Source organism: Athene noctua, chromosome 28, assembly GCF_965140245.1.
Source record: "Athene noctua chromosome 28, bAthNoc1.hap1.1, whole genome shotgun sequence".
Lineage (NCBI taxonomy): Eukaryota > Metazoa > Chordata > Aves > Strigiformes > Strigidae > Athene > Athene noctua.
In genome coordinates this window covers 5,695,120-5,717,763 of record NC_134064.1, presented here as the reverse complement: position 1 = coordinate 5,717,763, position 22,644 = coordinate 5,695,120, and the positions used below count along the sequence as shown (strand labels likewise).

The window sequence follows — 22,644 nt, the reverse complement described above, 5'->3', positions numbered from 1 at the left end:
TGGCGGTAATGAAGTTTCTATTAACTATGATTAAGTTTCATAAAGCACCTGAAGATAATTTAAGATGTGCAGGAGCAGAAAATGAAACATTTGGTTTAGTACATTAGAAACGTAATTGATTAAATTATCTCATTTACAATAAGTGCTTTCCAGGAGCTGTGTGGGGCGCACGTCTCCCCCCATCTCCCATTCGTTTGCCAAGAGATTGGGAAGATTTTTCCTGCTCCCCATCCTCCCCCAGTTTTCTGTCACTCACTCTGGTACCCCTTAGCAACCCGGAGTCTCTTTCTTCGTAGAGCCAGTCTTCGAGAAGAGGGATCAAGAACCACGGAAGAGGTTATTTAGTAGAACAGGTTGTTTCTCAATTATCTTCATAATTGACTTTGATTTTGCATCAATGATGATCCATGCAGTCTTAAACTACGTTCCTGTTTGGCTGAACAGCAACAAGCTGTGTTATGTGTTTCTAACCCCACAGCTATAAAGAAACCCTTTAATTCTCCCAAGTATCTTCTATGCTAAAATCAATTCTATTAAAGTTACTTTTTTAATAAATCAGAAAATAAAGCGATTTGACTGATGTTCTTTCCAGATTCCCTAATTAAATGGGAACTGCACAGGTACAGGAGCAGAAACGTACCGACTGCCTGAGCTACGTTATGACACAGACCAGCTCTACGTGACCAATTAGGAGATGAGTCCAGCGAGACAACAAGACGACAAAATTAAAACCCATTAAGCAGCCAAAGGCAAGCACAGCACGTTTCTGAGCTATCTAAACTTGATTTTGGGTATCCCTAGAAATACCCGAGAACTGGAAACGTGAAGGAGAAATATTCTCAGTGCAAGGTTTCTGCCTCTTCGGAGCGGTTTCCTGGTGAAGCCGGGTGGGTCGTGCACCCTACACCGTGTTCAAAACAGCTTTTCAACAGCCAAACACCTTCACTCACCGTGGCTGTGGCCATCTTGGACAGTAACTGTGCTCCTCTATAATGACTATTTTTTTCGTATCACATTTTTGCTGCCATTTAGTTACGTTCCTTTATAAATAGTTATAAAGTTGCCAGTGGATTACATGGATTTGGACTTGACCAGATCCTTTAAAACTCTTGGTTTATCAGACTGAGGAGTACTCTGGGACCTGAGAACCAAACAGGCTTCGTTCAAGCCAGCAAGAAATTTTTCTGCAGCGTATTTTGACACAGCAGTCCTCCAGCACATGAGCTCCAAGGAGATACAGCTCGGGTTAGGATTTCCAAATGTCTCCCTCATGTTTTGGGGCCCAAGTGCCATAAAATTTCAAATCATCTGATCACCCTACGCCTCCATATCCTGGAGGAATGTCCAGACTTAAAACCTGCATATTTTATAACGTATAATAGAAGAATCTGTCTTCAAAGAAGATCTAAGCAGTTGCACGTGTAACTTCTCAGTACAGGTGGATTCTTGTTTTAAGTCCTTCAAATGAATTAAGCCAAAAATGTGTTTTATGAATCTGTCAAAATTCAAAGACAATTTTTTGAAAATGAAGCCGTCAGAAATTCTCAAAATTTTGTGTATGGTCTATGAAAGAAGCAGCAATGTGTCTGCTTTAAAGCAGACAGGCCTCACAGAAATTGTGGCTTTGATGAAATTGTCTTTTTTCTTTTCCTTAACAAAATCTTTCAGTTAGGCAATTCACTCCAAATGTGTTCCTCTAAACTAGAATTCCACTGAAAGCAGCCTAAGACTAAGGAACGAAGAGTGCAGGGTAGAAGCCTCCCCAAGCAGGATATAAATGACATTTACATCCTCTTTACAGTGTAAAGCACATAAACACCCTTTACCAGTTGATAAATGAAGGCCGACGGGAGCCGCACGAGATCAGACAGAGCCAGCAGCGGAACCAGATTTGACCCAAGAAAGCCAAACTCCTGTATTAATTCCTTTTTTTCTAATTACAAGTCCTCAAGAGATCAATTTCCAGATAAGCATGCCTGTAGAAAGCGCTCCCAGTCAGACACAAATTACTCAAGAACGGTCGCTTTTCGATTTTTAGTCTAAAATCTATGATCACAAAGTTGCTAAGAAGATGCTTTCAGATGTGAAAGCCTTTCATATAACCTTCAGTTTTATTTAGCTCCTAAACAAATAAAACAGAATGGCAGAGAAGATGAGAAAAATCATATTTACAAGAGAAAAAAAAAAAAATAACTTACTTTGGGATTTTATTTCATGAAGAGGTTTTTTATCTGAGAGAGAGAGAGAGAGAGAGAGAAAGTTGCACTTAATAAATTTACATGGAGCATATCTATTTCCTATATCGCTTCTGTCTAGCTCTATAAATGAAACATTTTCTGCTTGTTTGCTGACAGTATGAATATTTTATGCTGTCCATATTTTTCTCTTCTTTTTTTTTTTTTCCCCCTAAATCTCTTTCAAGATGTTTCTTTGCAGTAATTTCTCACTTGGTTAATTCAAGTATTTGTTAGCTTTATTGGATGCTTTTATTCAGAATATTCTACATCTCAGCAATGAGGAAGTTGGACACTCTGAAGCGGATCGCTTGCAAAGCAAGTTGGTTAAGAACTGGTTATTTCTTTGTGTGTTTGTTATACGGAAAGGTTAGTGATGGACATTTTAAAAAGTAATTTATAAAATATAAAATTGTACAACACAGTCACATTTATGTTTCCAAATATACACCGGTATGACATCTACAGTGTCTATGAAGGACACACAGAAGCAGCGTCCCACCACCCACGGGCCGGTACAGGGCAGGCTCACACAGTCGCGTCTCCGCGCTCTCCCTCGGACCGAGCGCGCGTCCCCTGGCACAGCCCGGCACCTGCAGCACGGGAGCGGGCTGGGGCTGGCACAGCACCCACACCACAGCACCCAGCGACCCCCCGGGCCGGCCAGTCCCGGCGCAACAGGCCGCAGGGGACGCGCCCGCAGCCCCAGGACCCCGCTCACCACCTCGGGGGGCCGGGGCTGGCTGGAGGCTGCCCCCCTGCACCACTCAGTACAGCCCCCCAGCTTCCCGGGCACCCCGCCTGACTTAGGCGCCTTTCCCTGTACCTTTTCTTGGGAGGTTCCGTGCAGAAACACCAGGACACGCCGATCACTTACTCCTCGCCACGAGAGGTGCCGCGGGCGAGCAGTTCAGCGGAATGAGACTGATCTAAGGCGGGACAGAAGTCCTCAAGCAGGCAAGGCTCTATCCATGTTGTGGGCACTTTGCGTGGTAACTGCCTGAGCTGTGCACCAATTTGTTGTTTGGATTTCTTTCTGAACGAAGGACCCGGCGCCGGCCACCTCTAGGGGTGGGTTCGCCGCAGAGTCACTGTGAGCGCGTCGGCGACGGAGCCCGGGGTGCGGCCGTGGGGACAGAAACTGACCAGGGGACGAGAGGTTTTGCTCTGTGACAACGGACCATGAGGCACCTTCTATTATTTTTACTATTTGTGAAAACGTTCTGTTTAATAATACTTAACCCAAAAGATTCTTGGGCTTTGGCTTTGCCAAAAAGCTGGGCGTGTTGGTTTCTTTCCTTCTTTAAGTTGTTTTTATTTTTGCTAGGAGATGAAAGACGTAAACACCAAATGAATAGTGTCAGACTGGAGCTCTGCAATGGAAACGGCTCCCTGCTGCTGACACAGTGCTAGCTACAGAAAACCGCAATGGAATTGAAACGAGTTTGCCACAAACTGGTGAGATTGCTCGACCCAGAAGCCTCTTGGCAATATTCAGTATCACGGTTGGTTGAAAAATGGAAAACAAAATTATTTGTGATTTATGATGCATTAGTAAAAACATGTTTGTAGTTCATCTGCTTATGGCCTGCTTGTTTCTTTCTTTTTTTGGGCACTGGGAAAAGAAATCAATAGCATTTGAAGTTGTAAAAAAAATAACTTTAAAGCAGATAGATAAAAGTAAACCAAAAAAACTCTACAAACCCTCTCTTTTTGTAAGCAAAGAAAAAGCTTTCACCTCTGCAAGACAGAGAGAAATCCACCATGGAAAAGTATACTGTCAAGAAGGCTGCTAGGAAGTAAACAACAAAAGAAAACAGCAAGAAACCAGGAATTTATTTGGACCATCTTGAGGGAAAGCGACCTCTGCATTCAGATGGAGGCAAGCTCTGTTCCTCTCCCAACCGGGCAGGCCTGGCAATCAATCTTTCACACATATCAAACCCCAAAATAATTCTGCCTTTCTTCTGCATATCAGTTTGTATCTATTCAGCTGTTACAAGTCCTGGACGAAACGCCCTGAAAGAAAAGCACCTTCAGTTGCTCCTCAGTGAGGGACTGGACTATCCTGGATCAATCCAGAAACAAGAAACCCAAGTGAGGAAGAGGATGTTCCTGTGGATGAAGGTGTCATCCCCGTGATATTCCCAATGCTCCTGTCAGGGACTCCATAAGAAACGGAGAGTAGACCCCGGTTTATCACCATTGCATTCACTGACTCCAAATTTGGAAATTCAGGCTACAGATTAGTATTTTTTTTTCTGTCAGTTTGGAATCAGGTCTGTGCTTTCCCGGCATGTTCTCCCCCTTACTTTCATTTGAGTTCTTATTTGTTAACCAAAGAAATGTTTCATTTCTATTTTTGCCTCACGAAAGGAACAAAGTTAACAAGTTGTGCCTGATAAATAACCTCGAAGAGATTAGTTTTCTGTAGCACAGTACTGCATTTCCTTCACAATTCCCCGCGGGATGAAAAGCAAAGCAGAAAAGGCACGTATTGGAAGATGAACAGGGGAAAAAGATCTTTAAAAAATAGGGTAATTGCATCAATTCCTATTAGCTGGGAAAGCAATTACTGTCCTAAAAATAATCTGACACAAGTACATACATAGAGCATGACCCATAAAGGAGCAAGAGTACCACACTCCGAGACGGAAGGAACGAGGGACACTCAGCACTGGGGTGTGGGGGAGTTCAGAGCCAGCCCGTGCTCCCCGCAGAAGCGACAGACCAGGTTACCCAAACCCACCCGTGTGGGACAGCAGGGACACACCAGCTCACCCCAAACCCACCCGTGTGGGACAGCAGGGACACACCAGCTGACCCAAACCCACCCGTGTGGGACAGCAGGGTCACACCAGCTCACCCAAACCCACCCGTGTGGGACAGCAGGGTCACACCAGCTCAACCAAACCCACCCGTGTGGGACAGCAGGGACACACCAGCTCACCCAAACCCACCCGTGTGGGACAGCAGGGTCACACCAGCTCACCCAAACCCACCCGTGTGGGACAGCAGGGACACACCAGCTCACCCAAACCCACCCGTGTGGGACAGCAGGGACACACCAGCTCACCCAAACCCACCCGTGTGGGACAGCAGGGACACACCAGCTCACCCAAACCCACCCGTGTGGGACAGCAGGGACACACCAGCTCACCCCAAACCCACCCGTGTGGGCCGGGGCTGGACTCGCTCCCCAGCACCGATCAGCCCGGCTCCTCCTGCACCCAGTGCCACGGCGAGGGCGACGCTGACAACAGATTCTGCTGCAGATTATTTTTTTTTGCCACTTAATACCTGGAGATCAGCTTCTGATCCCAATACTAGGTGAGAGATCTACTAGGTAGAGAGAAATCTTCCATTTTAGTCGTCTCTGCATTAATTTTAGAGTGGTGGTGTTAGTTCACAGTTCCCCTAACTCCCATCTCACCTTGTAAGAGGAACAGAAATTCTTTACCCACGGAGATTTCTGCACGGAAAATCCAGCAGCAGGTTTCCCCCCACCCCCCCTCCGATACTCAGCGTAAACTGAGAATTTAATTTTGTTAATTTTAAGTAGTGTTGCTTTGATGTCAACATACGCATCCCTAGCAGGCTCGGATTTTAAATGGCTTTTCATTTCAATCATAAAATTTGGGTTTTATTACTTATGCCACTTATACTTTGCAAAATGAGTTTGACAGTTCATTTTCAACACGGAAGTTATATTTCACAAACTTTGTGATTCGCAGCTGACAACTAAGTTGATTAAATCTGCACAGAATTTACTCATATTTTAAAAAATGCTTTTTGTATCTTTTCACCCATAATGATCCATATTTTTTTTTTTTATTTTAAAGAAGGCAAGTTCTTCATATATTGCATATTAAGAACACTGGAAGTCTATTAAGAACACTTTAAGTCCCATGTATAGAAAGCGATTTGCTTCTCAGAGAAAACTTCTGCCATTCTGGACATTTGTTCTCAGACATACACCGTTCACTTCTGTTTGCACATGCTTGTGCAAAATAGTTACATTCTCTCAAAACTGCGTCTATAAATGATTCTAAATCACGGCAAAGAAAAATTAAAACTCTTCTGGAAAGGCAATGATGAAATCCTACGCTAGTTCAATTAATTTCAAGTTGTTGGGGTATTTTATTTATTTTTTTTTTTACTGCCGGGCCATTAGTCAGGTAAGTTAGGGGTTCATTAATAATAATATTCTTTGCACCGGTGGCTGTACAAACATAAAGCAGAAGGAGAGGACCCAATCCAAAGAGCTTGTTTTCATACAAAGTATATGACAGACAACAACAACAAATAGTAATAAAAAATTCAGGTAATTACTAAAATTAAGTTAGTTGCCGTGTTGTAACTATTCCAATAGCCCATCTGTCAAATAATTTGGTGGTAAATAAAATACTCTGGCTGCACCGTACGCATCTCTCTAATCAGTGATATGGCTGTCATGGGGAGTCTTTTTTTTTTTTTTTTCGTCCTTGCTTTTTTTTTTTTTTTAAACTTTGTTTTCAGAGAAAGAAGGTGAATTGGCAACTGGCTCCCTACAGTCTTAAGTTTTTTGCTTTCAACTCCTGGTGAAGTTTCTCTGCAGGACCTTTCAGAGGGCAATCTCTCCTCTATCTGCCACAGCCAAAACTACGACACTTGTATGTGCTGCCAGCAGCCAACCCCTCCCCTGCCTCATACCCCCTCCGGGATCACGGGGAGGGTTCGGAGCAGCTGGCATCCCACTCCCACCTCTCTCCACTGAAGGAACTTGGACACGAGGGTCTGGCTGAAGCTGCACCGTTTAGATCCCGGATGCCTTGTTCCGAGTCCAGCACTGGTCACCCGAACTGGGGGCGGGGGGTGCTTGCGGAGAGAGAGCAGTGACTAACGAAGCACGTTTGCAGTAACGGCAGGGAACGCTGAAGGAATGCACCAGGGTGTAAAGAGTTCAACCCTGACAATTTTACAAGAAGGATTTTATATTTCTTCCTATGAAAACCAAGTCTTGTTCTAAGGAACACGGGCACATGTAAAAAAAAAAATTAAAAAAAAAAAAACAACAAACAAACCATTGCACCATGGCACCGGTAACGTGTCTGTGAACAGAACTCCAGACACGGAGCCCCTTTTCCTCTCTGCGCAGTAACACCTCGCAGTATGTGAAACCTCTGTTCACCCAAAAAGCTTCAGAGGGTTTAGCCAAGAATAGCTCCTGAAAACGCACCCCCAGAGGCAGCGGCATCAGCAAGAGCCTCAACAGAGAGCGGGCGATGCCAGCCCCAGCCCTCTGCTCTCCGCGACACGAGGACTCGCGCTGACGCTACAGCCGTCACTCACCACCGCAGAGCGGCAGGGACGCTCCGCAGCCCGCCTGCACGCCGGCTCCGGGTGAACTCCCCGGGGAGAGGGGCTGAGGAAGGGGCATTAACAGCTGGAGAAGCCACCAGCAAAAGCCCACGTGACGCAACACCTCAGTGTTGGTACAACAGTGCTCGGAGGCCCAGTCTGTACCTGAAACCATCCCTGCTACAAGGACTCACGGAGTTTTGGTGATTTTCCCCACGGAATGAAGCCATCACCATCAAATAAAATGTGCATCATGACTCTCAGGGCTCTTCCCCAGGCCACGTGCTCCTTCCAGACTACCAAAATAAGTGTAAGACTGAATTTGTTCCTCTGCTGCCTCCGAGGCGTAAGCGCAGCGTGGAAATGACGCACAGGACGGCCAGGGAACTACACAAAACGAAGGGATATTCTTTCCTTCCTCATTACCACCTCACAGTGTTGTCAAGGGTTTTCCTGACCCGGATCGGGCCACCTTTTATTTCCCTTCAGATCTCTCAGCCCCAGCATTCCTGATTGCTCCCACGGCTGCCATTTCAGTGCTAGAACGCGATGAGGGGACGGTACCATCCGTGGGCAGGGAACAGTGACAGTGTAGGAATGAACCTGTGACTGTCCCCTTTGCTTTGAGACTGGGCAGCTGCCCCGGGTGCTCTGCAACTCTCCAGCTGCGGGGCTCATTTTCTTGGCTCTTAGTTGTTTGTTGACAGTAGCAACTACCAAACGCCAGATGCTTTCCAGACATTTATGAAGGGCAAATCCTTTCGCAGGGAACTCACCATGGAGACGATTTGCCTTTATTTAACTTCTGTGTTAAAGGCAACAAATGGAGGAAACCTTGACCTTAAACAGCTCTTGCACCAAGAGCATTCATGTTGGTGCTTTGCCAAATTACTCAGAGGGTAGAAGGCCAAGTAGTACATTCTGTGGAACACGTTGTAGCAGGTGTAGTCATATTGCACATCGCAAAAAAACCCTTTATTTTGGATTTTTAGAATCATCTGATAATTAATAGGTGAAGAACGTGCTGCACAAATCCAGTGACTTGAAAGCACTGTGGATTTCAAACTTGACCTAGGCAGCCCTCTAGAAACAATCTCGTTTTTCTCAGTCGAGTTTCAGCCCCCAGAGTTCTACTGACAGGTGGTGTGGGAGCTACGCGACACCCCCGGGTCACAGAGCCCGTTTTCAGGCCACCCCCCCTAAATCCAGTTCCGTGCCCGCTGCGACTCACCCTGGATGCAAAGGCCTTCGGTGCAGTTCTCTGACTCCTGGCTCAAGCCCTCGCAGTACTTCCCTCCGTTTCTCGGAGGCGGCGCGATACATTCCCGCACTCGCAGGTGCTCGCACTCGGGGCTGCACACAGACCACTCGCTCCACACCTCCCAGTTTCCATCCACTGAACGGGGAGGAAGGAAAAAAACCAACGTCACCGCTGCGCGTCGCACCGGCGCGGTCAGGAGATCCCCCCCCCGCCCCGGAACGCTTGTTTCATCTCCTCAGGTCACAGCAAGTAAAACAAGCATAATTCTCAGGAGAAATCAACGTAGTTTTATCAGACGTGAAGTTAAAATCCAGCATTAGAATGTACCACCTCAAGTGTGCAGTGTGGAAGGTTTTTAAATAGCACCAGTACGTAACGTTCTGCAAATACAGTCAATTAAAACCGCGGGAGGAAACGTTTTCTTTGCCACCTAGCTATTAGCTTCTAATGTTTCCATACAAATTCTACCTTAAAACAGGCTGACGTAGGGAGGCCGCACATTATCCTACCAGAGAAATGCTGCTGACATTTACAGAAAGAGCATCGCTGGCCTTGTAGACTTCTGGCTAATGCCCTGAGCAAGACAATGGATCAATATGTTGCTTTGCCGACTGATTTGTAGCTGTCTCTGACCCTCTCCCAAATGAGAAGGGCTTCCACAGTTCCCTTTCTTTTTCATGCATAAATCAGATTGAAGAACAGTCAGATGAACACACAGAGACATATATAAATAATATTAAGTTCTTTAAACCCCAGTTCAGGACACGTTCAATCAAAAAACTTCTAAAAGTCAGAAAAGAGATTTGCCAGAATCCAGACCAGTTACGCTGCGCCCATGAGTCTCGTAACGCGCACACGTGCACACAACCCTGCTGACCTTCCTTCTGTGCAACGCCAATTCCAAAACCAGGTGAGGGAGGTTTTGGGGGAACAACTGAGGAAACATACAATGTTCGGGGATGCGACACCATTCTCTGTGTAGAGCATAAGCTCAATTTCAAGAGGTTAATAAACTTGAAAGCTAAATAATACTTTTTAGTGACGTTCTCAGCTTATGTTTCTGTGTTTCTTTTCCTGGTGTCACTAATGTCACCTCCCCTTTCCCTATACCCCCACCCACTCACCTGATTTCTCACACTGAACCAGTTGGTGTTTTGTTATTATTTCAGCTTCAGTGCAAGTTAAAGCACTGACAGACCTGGCAGATCAGGCTGCAGGTGCTCGTGGCTACTGCTCTGACCCCACACGAGGCCCTGAGCTGCACAAGGATGCAATCTTTCCAATTCCCTGTCCGACCTCAGTGGGCACGTCAAAGCCCCGCTGTCTGCCTGGCGCTTCCGACTGAAGGAGCCCTCCCGCACACGTGTCACCCACGGTTACTCCTCAGCAAACTGCGTGTCTCACCCGGGCAAAGGGAGGTGCAGGTGATTTTCTGCACGGACATCCCTTCGCAAAAGGCACCTCCGTTGAGCGGGGCGGGGTTGGTGCAGGTCCGCGATCGCTTCTGCCAGCCCCGGCCGCAGCGCGCGTTGCAGCTCGACCACTCGGTCCAGGATGACCACCCGCCGTTCACTGCAAGACACAAACACCGCACTCGGGCAGCTGGGACTCCGGAGCACGGAGCTGCTCCCATCGCTCCATTCCAAGGCAGAATTTTGCTTTCTCCTTGCACAGGTAAGATCCAGGCTGAGGCGGGAGCATTGCTGCCCAGCAGTACACACCGACGCAGAGGCCACGGTGTCAGAGAACACAAGTGTTTGTTTTGGCGGAGTAATACGGGAGGAAGAGCCGTGGCTGATCAGCCTGGGGCGGGGGGGAAGCAGGCACCTCCATTCTTGTAAAATACTCTTTGCTTAAATTATAAACAAGACTTCTTTATTTTAAAAAGGGTGCGTTTGGAAGGCTCTGCCTCCACTAGTAACATGTTACCTGCAGTAATAATGGAGAGCAACAGGGGATGGCACTAAAGGAATGATTCTGCTCTTTCGTCCTTCGCTGGAACACCCACGGTCCCACAGCTCTGGTTAACCCAGCCCGTCCTGTACCTCCCCAGGCACGTGCTTTGGGGACTCTGGACACAGGCAAGGCTTATTTATGTGGCTGGATCTTCTCAATATCTGGAGCAAGGATTGTTATTATTGACGTAACTTCTGGGAATCCATCTCAAACCAACCCCTCCTAACTGTGAGGGCTCTAAGGGCAGCAGGACCTCAGCCCTGCACAACAGCGCCCGGGCGCATCATAACCTCCTGCTCAGCCACCACGCTGCCTGCTAAAAATATAAAGTACCAGCAATAAAAGCACACACGTCTGAGTTTTTCCATAAGCATCACGTTCTCACTGACCATAGACCACGACTGTGGCAGACATGCTCCTCCTCTTGGCAACGATGTTGGCAGCCATGCAGGTGTAGTTCCCCGAGTCAGAGAGACGCGCCTGGCGAATGATGAGGTTGTGGTCTGCTCTGGTGTCAATGTTCTCATCCAGGTTGGAGTCTATGGGCTCCTCGTTCTTCAGCCATTCCACCTGCAGAGGGATGGAGCAGAGAAGAACATGAAATAGGAAAAGAAAAGATAAAACTGCAGAATTCTATTCCAATGATTTCACTAATAAATGTCATTGTGACCTTTATTATAAACATTGAAAGTGAAGCTAGGATGGGATTCCCAGAAAGGCAGACATTCACAAATTCAGAAAAAAACCCTGTTCCTATTCTGAAGACGCTGGAGCTTGTCAATAAAGGCACACCGAATGAAATGCTAGGGCTTAATAAAATAACAAATAATAAAAGAACAAAAAGAAAACGGTAAGGAGCTCGTTCAGAGTTGCAAGGGTGTGGATTATAAAGGAAATAGTTTTGTTCTACTGGGAGAAAAGGAAAGAAAGATGAGGAAGAAGAGGGTAGGGGAAAAAAAGGAGGAGAACAGTTGACCATGCCTTTCCTTGTGGTATTAGGTAGTTAGGAGGCTGCAAGATTTAATCCAAGGAATCAAGAAGTGATGATAAAAAAAACCTGGATAATTGAATGTATTTAATTTACCTCCCGGTTCTCTTCACCGTCTTGAACCTGAAATCATTTTCTTAAATAATTGCATCTTGTTATTTCCTCTATATTTGTTCTTGAATCTCTACTGCGTATTTTGTTTTTATTGTAACTGTTCATTTATTCAATAATCATCCTATTTAGGGCAGCCCTTTTGCCTTCCCTAAGAGAATGAAAAAACAGAGAAAAGTCTGTAAACCTGTAAAGCCAAATGAAGGCACCTGAAGCCTTGGGCTAACGACCTCATTAATCTGATGGGGAAATGCTTCCTTTGACTCAAGGAGCCGAGACATGACCAGTGGAGATTAACACTCCAAGTGAAAGTCAGCTAATGAGTGCCACTTTTTTTTATTTCTCCCCCCTCCTAAACCTTAGAGGAAGGCAGCATGACTGAGCAAGGCTGGGTTTTATTGAAAGAAAATGGAAGAAAATCTCAACCAAGAGAAAGTAAGAAATATTTTCAAATACTCCCCTTGACATACGGTGCTTTATGTGTTCAAACAATTGGAGAATGATCAGTTAAGCTTTGCATTAGACTGAGATGACACATAAGTACTATAAATTGCACTTTTTTTTGAGGGAGAAACAGACAGAAGGATGAAATCGCTTGACATTACACACAGTGAAGAGCTAAGTCATCGTAACAGCCTCAGTTTACATAAACATTCTTAAACCAGAGACCATTAGTGCTTGTTGTCAAGGTACATAAATACCGTGAAATGCTGTGTATAATGTATTTCAATACATCTTCTCTAATTCACCAACCAATGTATCTCTGAGTAGAGCCAGGAATTATCTGCAAGGCATTTCTCTACTTGAAACATTAAAAAAAGAAAGAGTTAAGGCATGGTAAGCTGCTGTTACAGAAGTGAAAGATTAAAAATAGAAGCAGAATCAACAGATTCTATTGAAGGACTGGATAAATGTACATTATTTTAATCGCTTTTCTGGAGCTGAAGGAGGTGGGGCTGGACCCTGAGGTCAAACACCCTTCTCCTCTCGGTCCAGGTGAATAACCTCGTTTAGGAACTTGGGGAGAACTTGGAACTTTGTGGTAATGAGCTTACAGATTTGCTTAGCTACAGGCATCCATTAGCACGCTGCTCTGCGCAGATGGTCTGCAGTTTGTAGATTTTCCAGCTTATAAACAAATCTGGAAAAGCTGACGGTCAAAGCCAACTGGGCTTCACGGCAGGGAGCAGGTTCCCCTGCCCGAGGCACCAGCCAGGTGGGGCGGGGGCAGGCAGAGTCCCCGTGTCCCCGCGCCAGGGCTGGGCACCCGTGTCCTACACGGCGACGGCAGAATTCCATCAGGTGATTATTTTACACGTTTGTCGAGAGAGGGGGTGCCTCAGCACGGTACATTCCTCTTTTCATACTAAAAGGTGTTAAAAGATTTTGGCTCTACATCCTCTTCTCAAACAAAATGGTACCAAGGACAGAACGGCCCCATCCAAGCCAACATTAAGCATTCAGGACACAGCTCCATTTCTGCATTCTCATAAAGCTGTCGTAGCGCTGTTACGTTTTTCCTCCTCAAATCTTACCCTTTTAAAAAATTTATTTTATTAAACAGTCTCCTTCACAAAAGGTTGGTGAGTTTTGTGACCGCACGACTCTGCCTGCTGCAGCGCGCGCCCGCACGAGCGACGGCAGCCCCGTTCCCGGAGGGTGAGCTCCTGAGGGGACTCTGCCCCAAGGCCTCCCCCCCCTGAATTTGTGTCCCTCGGGGACACAGTCACGCTTTGGCACCAGCTGAACATCCCCAGCGGCTTCGGCAGCCCGAGGGAAGGGCTGGAGCCAGCCCCGGGCTGAGGGACGCGGCTGACGCGGGCGGCCGGGCGCTGCCCTGCTCCTCCCAGCAAGGCTCAGCTCTTCCCCTTCTCGTCTCTCGTTTAGGAGCGCATTTCCCTTTGGTCTGGGTAAGAGGAGGAACAATCAAGCAATCCTTTTACTACTCAGTTTTCCTTCTGCAGTTAACTTTAATATTAGTTATCGGAGGGGGTTTCAGCAAAGAACCTAGGAATGCAGTTTAACTCATGGAACAGCAGCGTTAGCATAAATCAAGTGACAGAAATTCAATGGTCACAGTCAGAATCAAACTCACTCTGGGCAGTGTAATGCCAAACAGCAACGTTCAACGAAATGACAAACATGACTAGTATTGCTAGAGTTCATTATTTCGTAAGTATACTTATAAATTTTGCAGTCTGACTCTCATCAAGTCAGGGGCTCTGGCAGGGCAGTGATGGGGGCACCGAGGGTTCAAGGCCTCGCTGCTGTTCCATCAGCACTGGGGGCTGTTTTGCCTGTAGAAGACCTTTCCAGGAGGGAGTGCAACACTGATCCCTTGTTTACTGAGTCTGGGACCGCAAGGCTTGGTGAATGAAAAACATTTACATTAAAGCAAAGCATTTAAAGGAATGCCGATGACGGTGAAGGGAGAACATTAAACAGAACATAAACAGCGAAGTGTTGAGAGATGCGCCATCAAAAGATGATTTCTAAGTGGGGGCACGCATTGCCTTTTGCTTCTTATCTGGAGGCTTGATGACACTGTGAATACCCATCTCTATTTCCAGCCTCCCCCTCCCTTGAAGGAAACAGAGATTCGCTGAGGCACTCTCACTGCCTCTGCCTCAGCAGACGAATGCTTTCAAAGATGGAGAACTAAGAGATGAACTTATGGGATAAATTGATAAATTTCAAGGAGTCACGACGACAGAAGATGGTTGTTACTTGCAGTGATGCAACCTTTGGAAGAACTCAGCACACATACAAAACAACCAAGTAAAATAAAGGCAACAAAGAAACCTACAACATCTCCCCCCTGCAACCGGGACGTTGTTCCGAAGGCCCAGCCCATCAGTGGAGTTCATCCTGTTGCTTGTAGCACAATGGAATATGTTTCTTTTTAAGAATTTTTCTGTCTGAAGATCTTCAATGTTTCTATTCCGAGCCAGATTTAAAAACTCGTAGAATATGCCAGAAGTTTATATAAAGATATTTGATTTTTTTTTCCCCCCGAAATTAAAATCTGCTCAGAATTAAAATGCCCCCATCAGTTTCTAACAAAGGCTAATCACGTAATGATCTACAAAAGAAATGCAGGGGCAGATATGGATTAACTCAGCTCCTACAGATTGGGTGGCAGCAGACAAATTAGCATAATCATAAATTTGTTCCAATTACAGGAAGCAATTATCAAAGACCAGCTTACAGCAACGTCAAAGTCAAATCAGTTAAAGACCCCATATCCTAGGTAGATTATGATGGGAGTTAGCAAACACTTTTTCTTTAGAAATAAAGCTCATCCCGACTCATCCGTGTTTGTCTGCTGTCCTCAACACCAAAGAGCCCGTGGGTGTCACATCGCAGACACCCCGCTGCTGTCGGGGCTGGCAGGGGACTGGTCCCCACCCCGCTCAGTCGGGGCAAAACCCGTCCTGTCTGCACGTGGGCCTGATGTACCCGCCCAGGTACCACGGACACGTTCCAGCTGCCACAACTTCAGCCTCGCTGGGGCCTCGCAGATGCCCGCGAGAATAACGCGGGAGGCGGCGCTGAGCCACCCGCTGTAGGGACGCGCCGGCAAAGGCGGCTGCAGCTCCCTCACAGCTCTGCCCATTTTACGGGTTACAGTTGTGGCTTCTGTGCCAACGGAAGGTTATGCCCCGGGCTCTCAGCTGCCTTTGTGACAGATGGCAACACTGCTGGGAGCGTTTTATTTCACTTGACAGGCTTTTACACAGCCACCACCTGGGTGATTCACGGAGAGCAGCTGGCTAGCTCCAGGTGAGGAAAGAGCCGTCTCCTGGCCAAGCACTGCTCCTCCTTTGCCAGATTCGAGAGGGAGACAATGTAGATGTTCAACCTCCTCAAAGACTAAAGAATATCCTTATTTCCAGTAACAGAAATTCCTTGTTTGGTTGCTTTTAATACCGAACTTATTATTTAAACCTTGAAGATTCGAGTAGGTCAGACATCGGTTATAGGCCTTGATGTGATGCACCAAGATTCTTCATCAATTGCTCGATCCAATTTAAACATCCCGAGAGCTGGCTGTCCATGACTGCATTTTCTATTCTTTCTAGCGTATCTTGTTTGAGACTATAAAGAGATTTAATACCCAACAGGAACAATACAACTCAGAGCTCTTGTGGGCACAGATGATAATTTTGTAGGTCAGGAGACAAAAGACCTTGGTACTCCTGATTTTAGATTATACTGCTCTGCCCTTTAAATACAACGTCTGACTTTCTCATGTGGTCAATAACCAGAGTACATATATATCAAAGATAATATAGTTAGAATGTCAGCTTCTCTTGAAGAGAGAATCAATTGCTTTCTCGATGCAAGATAAACGCTTCAGGATTTAAGATGAGAAAGGTCAACACCTGACTTACAGCAGCACAGATGTTCCTTACAGCAGAGTCAATTTACAGATTTTAAATATTCTCTCCCTCTCAGATGGAGAAAGCAGCAAACACATCCTTAACCTTCCTTTAAGCCAAGATCACTATTCATTATGTGCTTAGAGAATAAGCCAATATTTGTATCTTTTGGATAAAACTGTTTTGTCAGTCCCGGATTCACTTAATATTTTAAATGTAAGTACAACAGACGAGTGTTTAGACAGTGTGGTGGTGAAAGCAATGAATAAATAGCTCTGTTGCCGCTCACGAGACTGCAGATAACCACACTGACCACAGCTCCCCAGTATCCCACACTTCCCTCGCAGTAGGCAGAGACCAGACACGGGGGAGCAGGACCAAACACCAAGTTTACAAGCGACAACCACGGTAAATACTTCTCAGGTATTTGGCTACTTGAGATGAAGTGCTTCATAACCCCACATTTTGTCAGTGACTCGTGTATTTCTCAAGCATTTTTTTTTTTCCTCCCAGTTTCTTTATTCTCAGATTTCTCCTACTCTGCGCATCTGCCTACTGCAGCTGAAGGTGCCCGTTGTCTTGTCATTACTAACGTTAGCTCTAACTCCGCAAGGGTCAGAACTGTGTATCTGATAACAAATATCCAAAAATCAACTCTAGCGTGAAGCTGTTAAAAATACCTATATATGTTAAACGTAAAGACTCCTGTGATACAGAGGACAAAAAAAGTGTGTTGGGCAGCAGAAAGGGAAAAAAGAGAGACAGATGTCTTCATGCGTGGACCATTTAAAGAAAATGTAACAAGAAATAATCTGGAATGTAGGTGCATTTTTGTGTGTCCTTTGGCCCACCTGACATACCCATCGTCTGCCTTTTAATGAAACAATCCTCCCCTGCAACTTTCAATAGAGAGGAATAAAGTTCACAGATGAAATTGTGACCTGACAGAACCAAGCTATCCAAACTGACACAAAGGCTTTAAAATAGGTCTCAGAGACACCTCTTCGGATCTTCATTCTTCTTACGCTGCTGTGATGACACCCGCAGAACAGTGAATGTGATCTTGAAGTTGATTCCAATGCCATTTCTGCTGTTTCCCATGGAGGTACTTAATTAATTCAGTATAAATAATACAGAAGGCATCTCTACCTGAGCTCTTAGCTTCCCAAGAACAAAAATAACACTGTTATATATACAAAAGAACCAGACAACAACCTTATTTCCCCCTCTAGAACCTGACTTTGCATTAAAAAAAGAAGGAAGAAAAAGTCTGAGAACTTCTAAAACTCAGAATACCTAATTTCTAGCTGAAAGCTTTTTAACTGCAGAAGGAAACATGTTTGAAGCTGACTTTTTTTCTACAAAAAAAAAGCTTCTTTTCATAGAAAATGTTTGCAGTAGATTCTCCCCCACATCAGCAGGTGTATCAGGCTTCTGACGCTTTCTCCAGAGCAAGCCCAGGGAGGCTGCATCGCTCGGCTCACGTTAGGTTTTATGGATATCCCCCCCCCATCCTACTCAGGCCAGGCCTCTGGCTAGAAAAAGTTCTACTTATCACTGATGTAGGTCTCATAGTCCCCAGTCTTTAAAAGCCTTATTAAAAATGGCTTTTTCAGTGGCCTATAATGTTTAGAGGAAGAGAGGAAGACATATTCCTTTCAATTCTTTTCAGATTTAGCACGAAACTCCTGTCTCTGAAAATTCAAGTGTGTCAAGCTGGAGAAATCTTCCTTAACGTTACAGCCAGAACGGATGAGTACAGGCAGGGCAGGTGCTCCAATTACAGTGATGCATTAAGACGGCAGCGTTCTTTGCCACAGTTTTATTTTGCTTTCTACCCTAAGAATCAAACAAAAAGTAGGAGAAGCCTCCATCAGCATAAATCATTGTAGGAGATGAATAAAATACAAAGGCCAGTTCGCTGGATACAAACCATTCATATCTACCTTTATGATCATATAGTTATTTTATCAACACAATCAAAAATCATTAATCTTCCTTTCTAAGAGCCTATCGCTAGCAACACACAAGAAGCAGGTCAACGGTACCTGCTGCATTTTTTAAAATTAATCCACTGAGGGAATTCTGCTACCAAATCGTTTAATCACAGCGCTGTCATGCTGTTCTGGTAAGCATATTTTTCCTTCATTAGATTGAATATATAATCTCATTACACAAATCTGACACACGGACTAACTCATAAATCATGCTGGGCCTTTGTTGGCTGCACTGTGGAGGGCGGCCCGGGAGCCTTGTCTGTGAGGAGCTGCACTGGGCTGGCGCAGGAGGGATCTCCTGAAGCCTCCAGTGCTGCTGACGCGCCTTTTCTTCCTTCCTGACTTCGTGTGGCTGGCAGCTGGTGCGTTTGCTACGTAAAACTCCAAGAGCAAGAGCAGCCAAGAGAGGTGAAACCGGCTCGTGGCACTCGGACCACGGCTCATCCTCTGAGCTCCGGCCAGTTCCCAACGAAGGGAGCATCTCTGCGTGCTTCAGAATCACAACCAAAAATACACACTGCTGAGAAATCCAGAGGAGGGGGATAAAGGCTGATGGAGGGGGTGAGTCAAAACGAAATTACAACATGCCTTTCACTAGGTATAATGGGAGAGGTGACAGCCTGGATGTGCATCTCAATTTATAACGCTAAAGGTGGGCAAGGCGTTGACTCAGACGTGCTATTTTAAAACAGTTACAGGGATACATTGAGAGATGTGCCATTGCTAATGGGACGTTGTCTGATTGTTAAAGATATAATCAGATCCCCAAATAAGTTTACCTTTATTCCTATTTTTGGAGGAGTAAGTGTCTAACGTTAATTGGAACACTGTTCTTCACCCCCATGAAAAAATTATGAATGAATCAGCATTAACAAACACAAAGGTTATTATGTGGGCTTATACAGTAGTTTTCCAGTGGGGCAGAGCACACAAATGACTTGACTTCAATTATTTTATGGTAAGCAGAAATAAATGATCTAGTTGAAACTCAAATCCCAGTCCCTTGACTATGAAGCTCAGCAATATCAGTGAGCAGATGAGACTCATCCAGAGGTTTGCTTCTGCTAAATAACTCCGACTGTAAGGATACACAGTAATCCACAGCTATTGTTTTAAAAGTACACGAGGCACACTGCACGCTTCTCAGTACTGTGAATTAGGATGGTTAGACAGAAACAAACAGCTAAAGGCTCCAGGGATGGCGTTCATGGAGCCACACCACTGAGGTTTTATATGTTTTTCGATGCACAGACATATAGAAAGTAATTATAAGCGCAGTTGACAGTGGAAAAACATCTTGAGATAAGATTATTGGGAACGATGTTTACCGTGTTTTGCTAACATGGCATCCTGGCAGGCAGCATCGCATTTAGACCAAATCGTTAAGAGATAAGAAAATCATCACTGAAAGCTTACAGTAATTGAAAACAAAGAGTACAAATAAAGAGAGCTCTTCTGCATTTCTAACTGCTGCTGATCAAACACTGCTGCACAGCATCACAAAAACCCAGTAGTATCCCTACGCACGCTTCACATTATCGCTCTCAAGAAAACTCAGAAGAAAGGCCCAAGTCTCTAACGCTGCCTGCCAGGAGTATTGCTCGGACAGCAGATGTGTGAGCGGGATCCTGCCGGGAACGACAGGAATTATTTGCTTTCGGTGCTCATACCCGAGATGTGTCGGTTGCCTTCAGCTGGGCTGGTTGTGTGGCCTCATCTCCATTATCACAGCAACTTCTGCACTCCTGCTCTGTGCGTTACAGCAAACAAGGCCGTAATCGCACTGTGCTCAAGAGTTATGGTGAATCAGTAACACCTGACTTTGCTCTTTTTTGTTAGTAGCCTTCAGATATGATCATTTCAAGACCGTAACGGTGAGATACTACTAACAGAAACATCCTTTAGGTCCATTATATGCATCATCTTTTTCTACACACTGGAAGAAGTATTTAAACTCAAACTCTGTGTCTGTATTTAAAGAAATACAATTGTTATTTAACAAACGGGTAACGATTATGCTGTGTCACCAGATGCATATTAAATGCCTTGATGCGAGGCAGCACCAGATTCACAACTTACCATAACACTGCAATTAAAAAAGGTGTTGGTGCGTGTCCAGAGAGGTGAAACATTCCCTAAACCTTTAATGTTACAGCATTTCAGTTTCACAGTCCTCTAAATGATACTAATCCCAAATTATGAAAGGACCAGCACAAGTATACTGCATCAGCAGAATCGGGAGAAAACTCTCCCTACATCAGACACAAAAGGCACGTTTGTCAAAAGAAACACAACTGGAGAGTGCAGTAACAAATACGACTGATGCTTCGAAGTTGTTAAAGATCCTGAAACCGGTATCTGCCAGTGGGGGTTTTCTCATACTGGGTTGCTTGGGTAGGTTCAATGTTTCCATCTATCAACAATCATTTCACCTCTGAAACAGCATAATGTGCTTTATTTTGTTGTTTTTGAAAGGATGTAATTTTTCCCCTTCCTGGGAAGTTAAGAAAATCTATTAAGAGGGTAAATGTTCTCCTCGGAAGCTTGCGTGTGTATCTCTAAGCGGAGCTCCCAGCTGCTGCAGCCGGAGAACCCCTCGGCGACGGTGCTGCCTCCCCCGGGCCCTCCGTACCACACGCCAGGGTTAGTGCAGCCGCAGCGCAGCTGCACACGGGTGCACGTATCTCCATCCCTCTGGAGACAGGGAAAGGCAAAAGCGTGTCTGCACCAGGAGTACGTCCAGTGTGTGCGGTGGCCGTGGGATTCGGGACACGGGTGTGCTTGGAAATACACAGTGGGACCAAGATGCGGATAGGAACAGGGAAACCATGAGAATCTTGGGAAACACTGAACACAGGGGCGTGCACACCTCTCCCTTGTCTCTCTGCGGTTCTTCAAGCACCTTCCTCCTCTCGCCTCAACTCAGACTGTATCACACATCCCTCACACCCTGAATGGCTTTGGCTAGAAAAAAAAAAACCAACAAACCAACCAATTCCAAAAGCTTTCTCTGTAGCTTTGAAGATGTCACCTATCCTTCCCGCTTCTGAATGCGTGAAATAAGGAAGATTTGAGAAATGCTCTGCCATGCTTCTCTTCCAGTGACCCCTCTATCTTTTCCTTTCACAACAGCCCACTCCCCGAGCAGAAGGTACCACGTTTCTGAATTCCAGTTGCCCACGTGACATCGTTCAGCTCTTTGTAAAAGTACATAAATAAACCCGCAATCGGAGGATAACGCAGCTTCCACCAAATAGACCTGATCCTTCTGCTCACAAACCTTTGCGTTCAGTATTCAGATTCAGAAGTTTGAATCCCACTGAAAAGGGAATAAAAGCAGCTGCACATGAAAGTATTGTGCAGAAGTGCTGTGTGCTCTTCACAGCCCCAGAAATCCGGCAGGTTCACTGTATGAGAAAGTTCTAAGTAGCAGGAGAAGATTGACCAAACGCTGCAGAGCCAAGCTTCAGCAGCAGGGACAGAAAACCCAAACGGGGCCTCTAGGCACTAACACAGCACCGGGCAATACCCACGGCAGTCGGTCCTCTGCTGACCAGAGCAACAGGCTGGAACTGCAAAACCTCCAACTCTCTTATTCAACCGAAGCATACACCACCGTAAAGCTTCCAAATCCTTGTAGGACTCTTCCCCACAATTACCTTTATTATTTCTAATTATAATGATAAAAGTCTTAGAACTTATCCCTTCATGTTCAAGCACTCAAAATTAAGAGCATTTCTGAAAACATAGGCCACTGCAAAACAGTGTATCAGGAAAAGAGAAGTCCAAAAGCACACGGTCATTATAGAAAGGAGTTGTCTGTTCAGGGAAACAGGGTTATTTCACTTCCCCCCTCCACCCCCTCATTTCAGCACCCTAATTCAGGAATGTTTTGCTCCGGCCTTTTTGTTTCAGGACCTCAGGACCTCCCGGGTCTACAGGTTTGCTTAAGTCAAATCTCAGAAGGAAAACAAATTTTTTTTCTACTGGAGGAAAACACTGTGCACAGTTCACTTGCACGAAATCCAGCACTTGTAGTCACTTAGGAGCGAACACCCAAGGATTTTTTTTCAGATAAAGGGTATATGGGCAGGGACTAAGATGCTTCCAATAGCTACAAAATGTACAAAATCAGCAAAAGAGGGACCTGGAGATGTCACTAAGGAGACAAGAAGAGAGCTGACAAATGCCATTGTTTCAAGTAATTGGTACAGGTAAGAAAAGGGTAAAAAGAGGTTAGAGGTAAAAAAAAATGAAGTGACAGATTTAACACATTCCAACAGCGCAGTGGCAGGATAATGAAGAGAGAACTGTAGTCTCCAGCTGCACATTAGGACGGCAGAAGGCAACCAATATTCCTGCCCTCTCCGGAGGT

At 45.4% G+C, this 22,644-nt stretch overlaps 1 protein-coding gene across 4 annotated transcripts in view; it reads right to left on the bottom strand.

Annotated features, from left to right (window-relative positions):
• UNC5D (unc-5 netrin receptor D) overlaps window positions 1–22,644 on the bottom strand; it is a 151,141-nt gene that overhangs the window by 31,380 nt on the left and 97,117 nt on the right. For 3 of the 4 annotated variants that reach the window (XM_074928396.1, XM_074928398.1, XM_074928399.1), the window contains exons 5-7: window positions 11,181–11,361; window positions 10,240–10,407; window positions 8,806–8,970 (exon numbers count right to left, since the gene is read on the bottom strand). In XM_074928396.1, the coding sequence (XP_074784497.1) occupies window positions 8,806–8,970; window positions 10,240–10,407; window positions 11,181–11,361 (514 nt within the window). Of the gene's footprint in view, window positions 1–2,198; window positions 2,232–8,805; window positions 8,971–10,239; window positions 10,408–11,180; window positions 11,362–22,644 lie in introns of all 4 variants that reach the window. The other variant, XM_074928397.1, reaches the window with a different exon arrangement.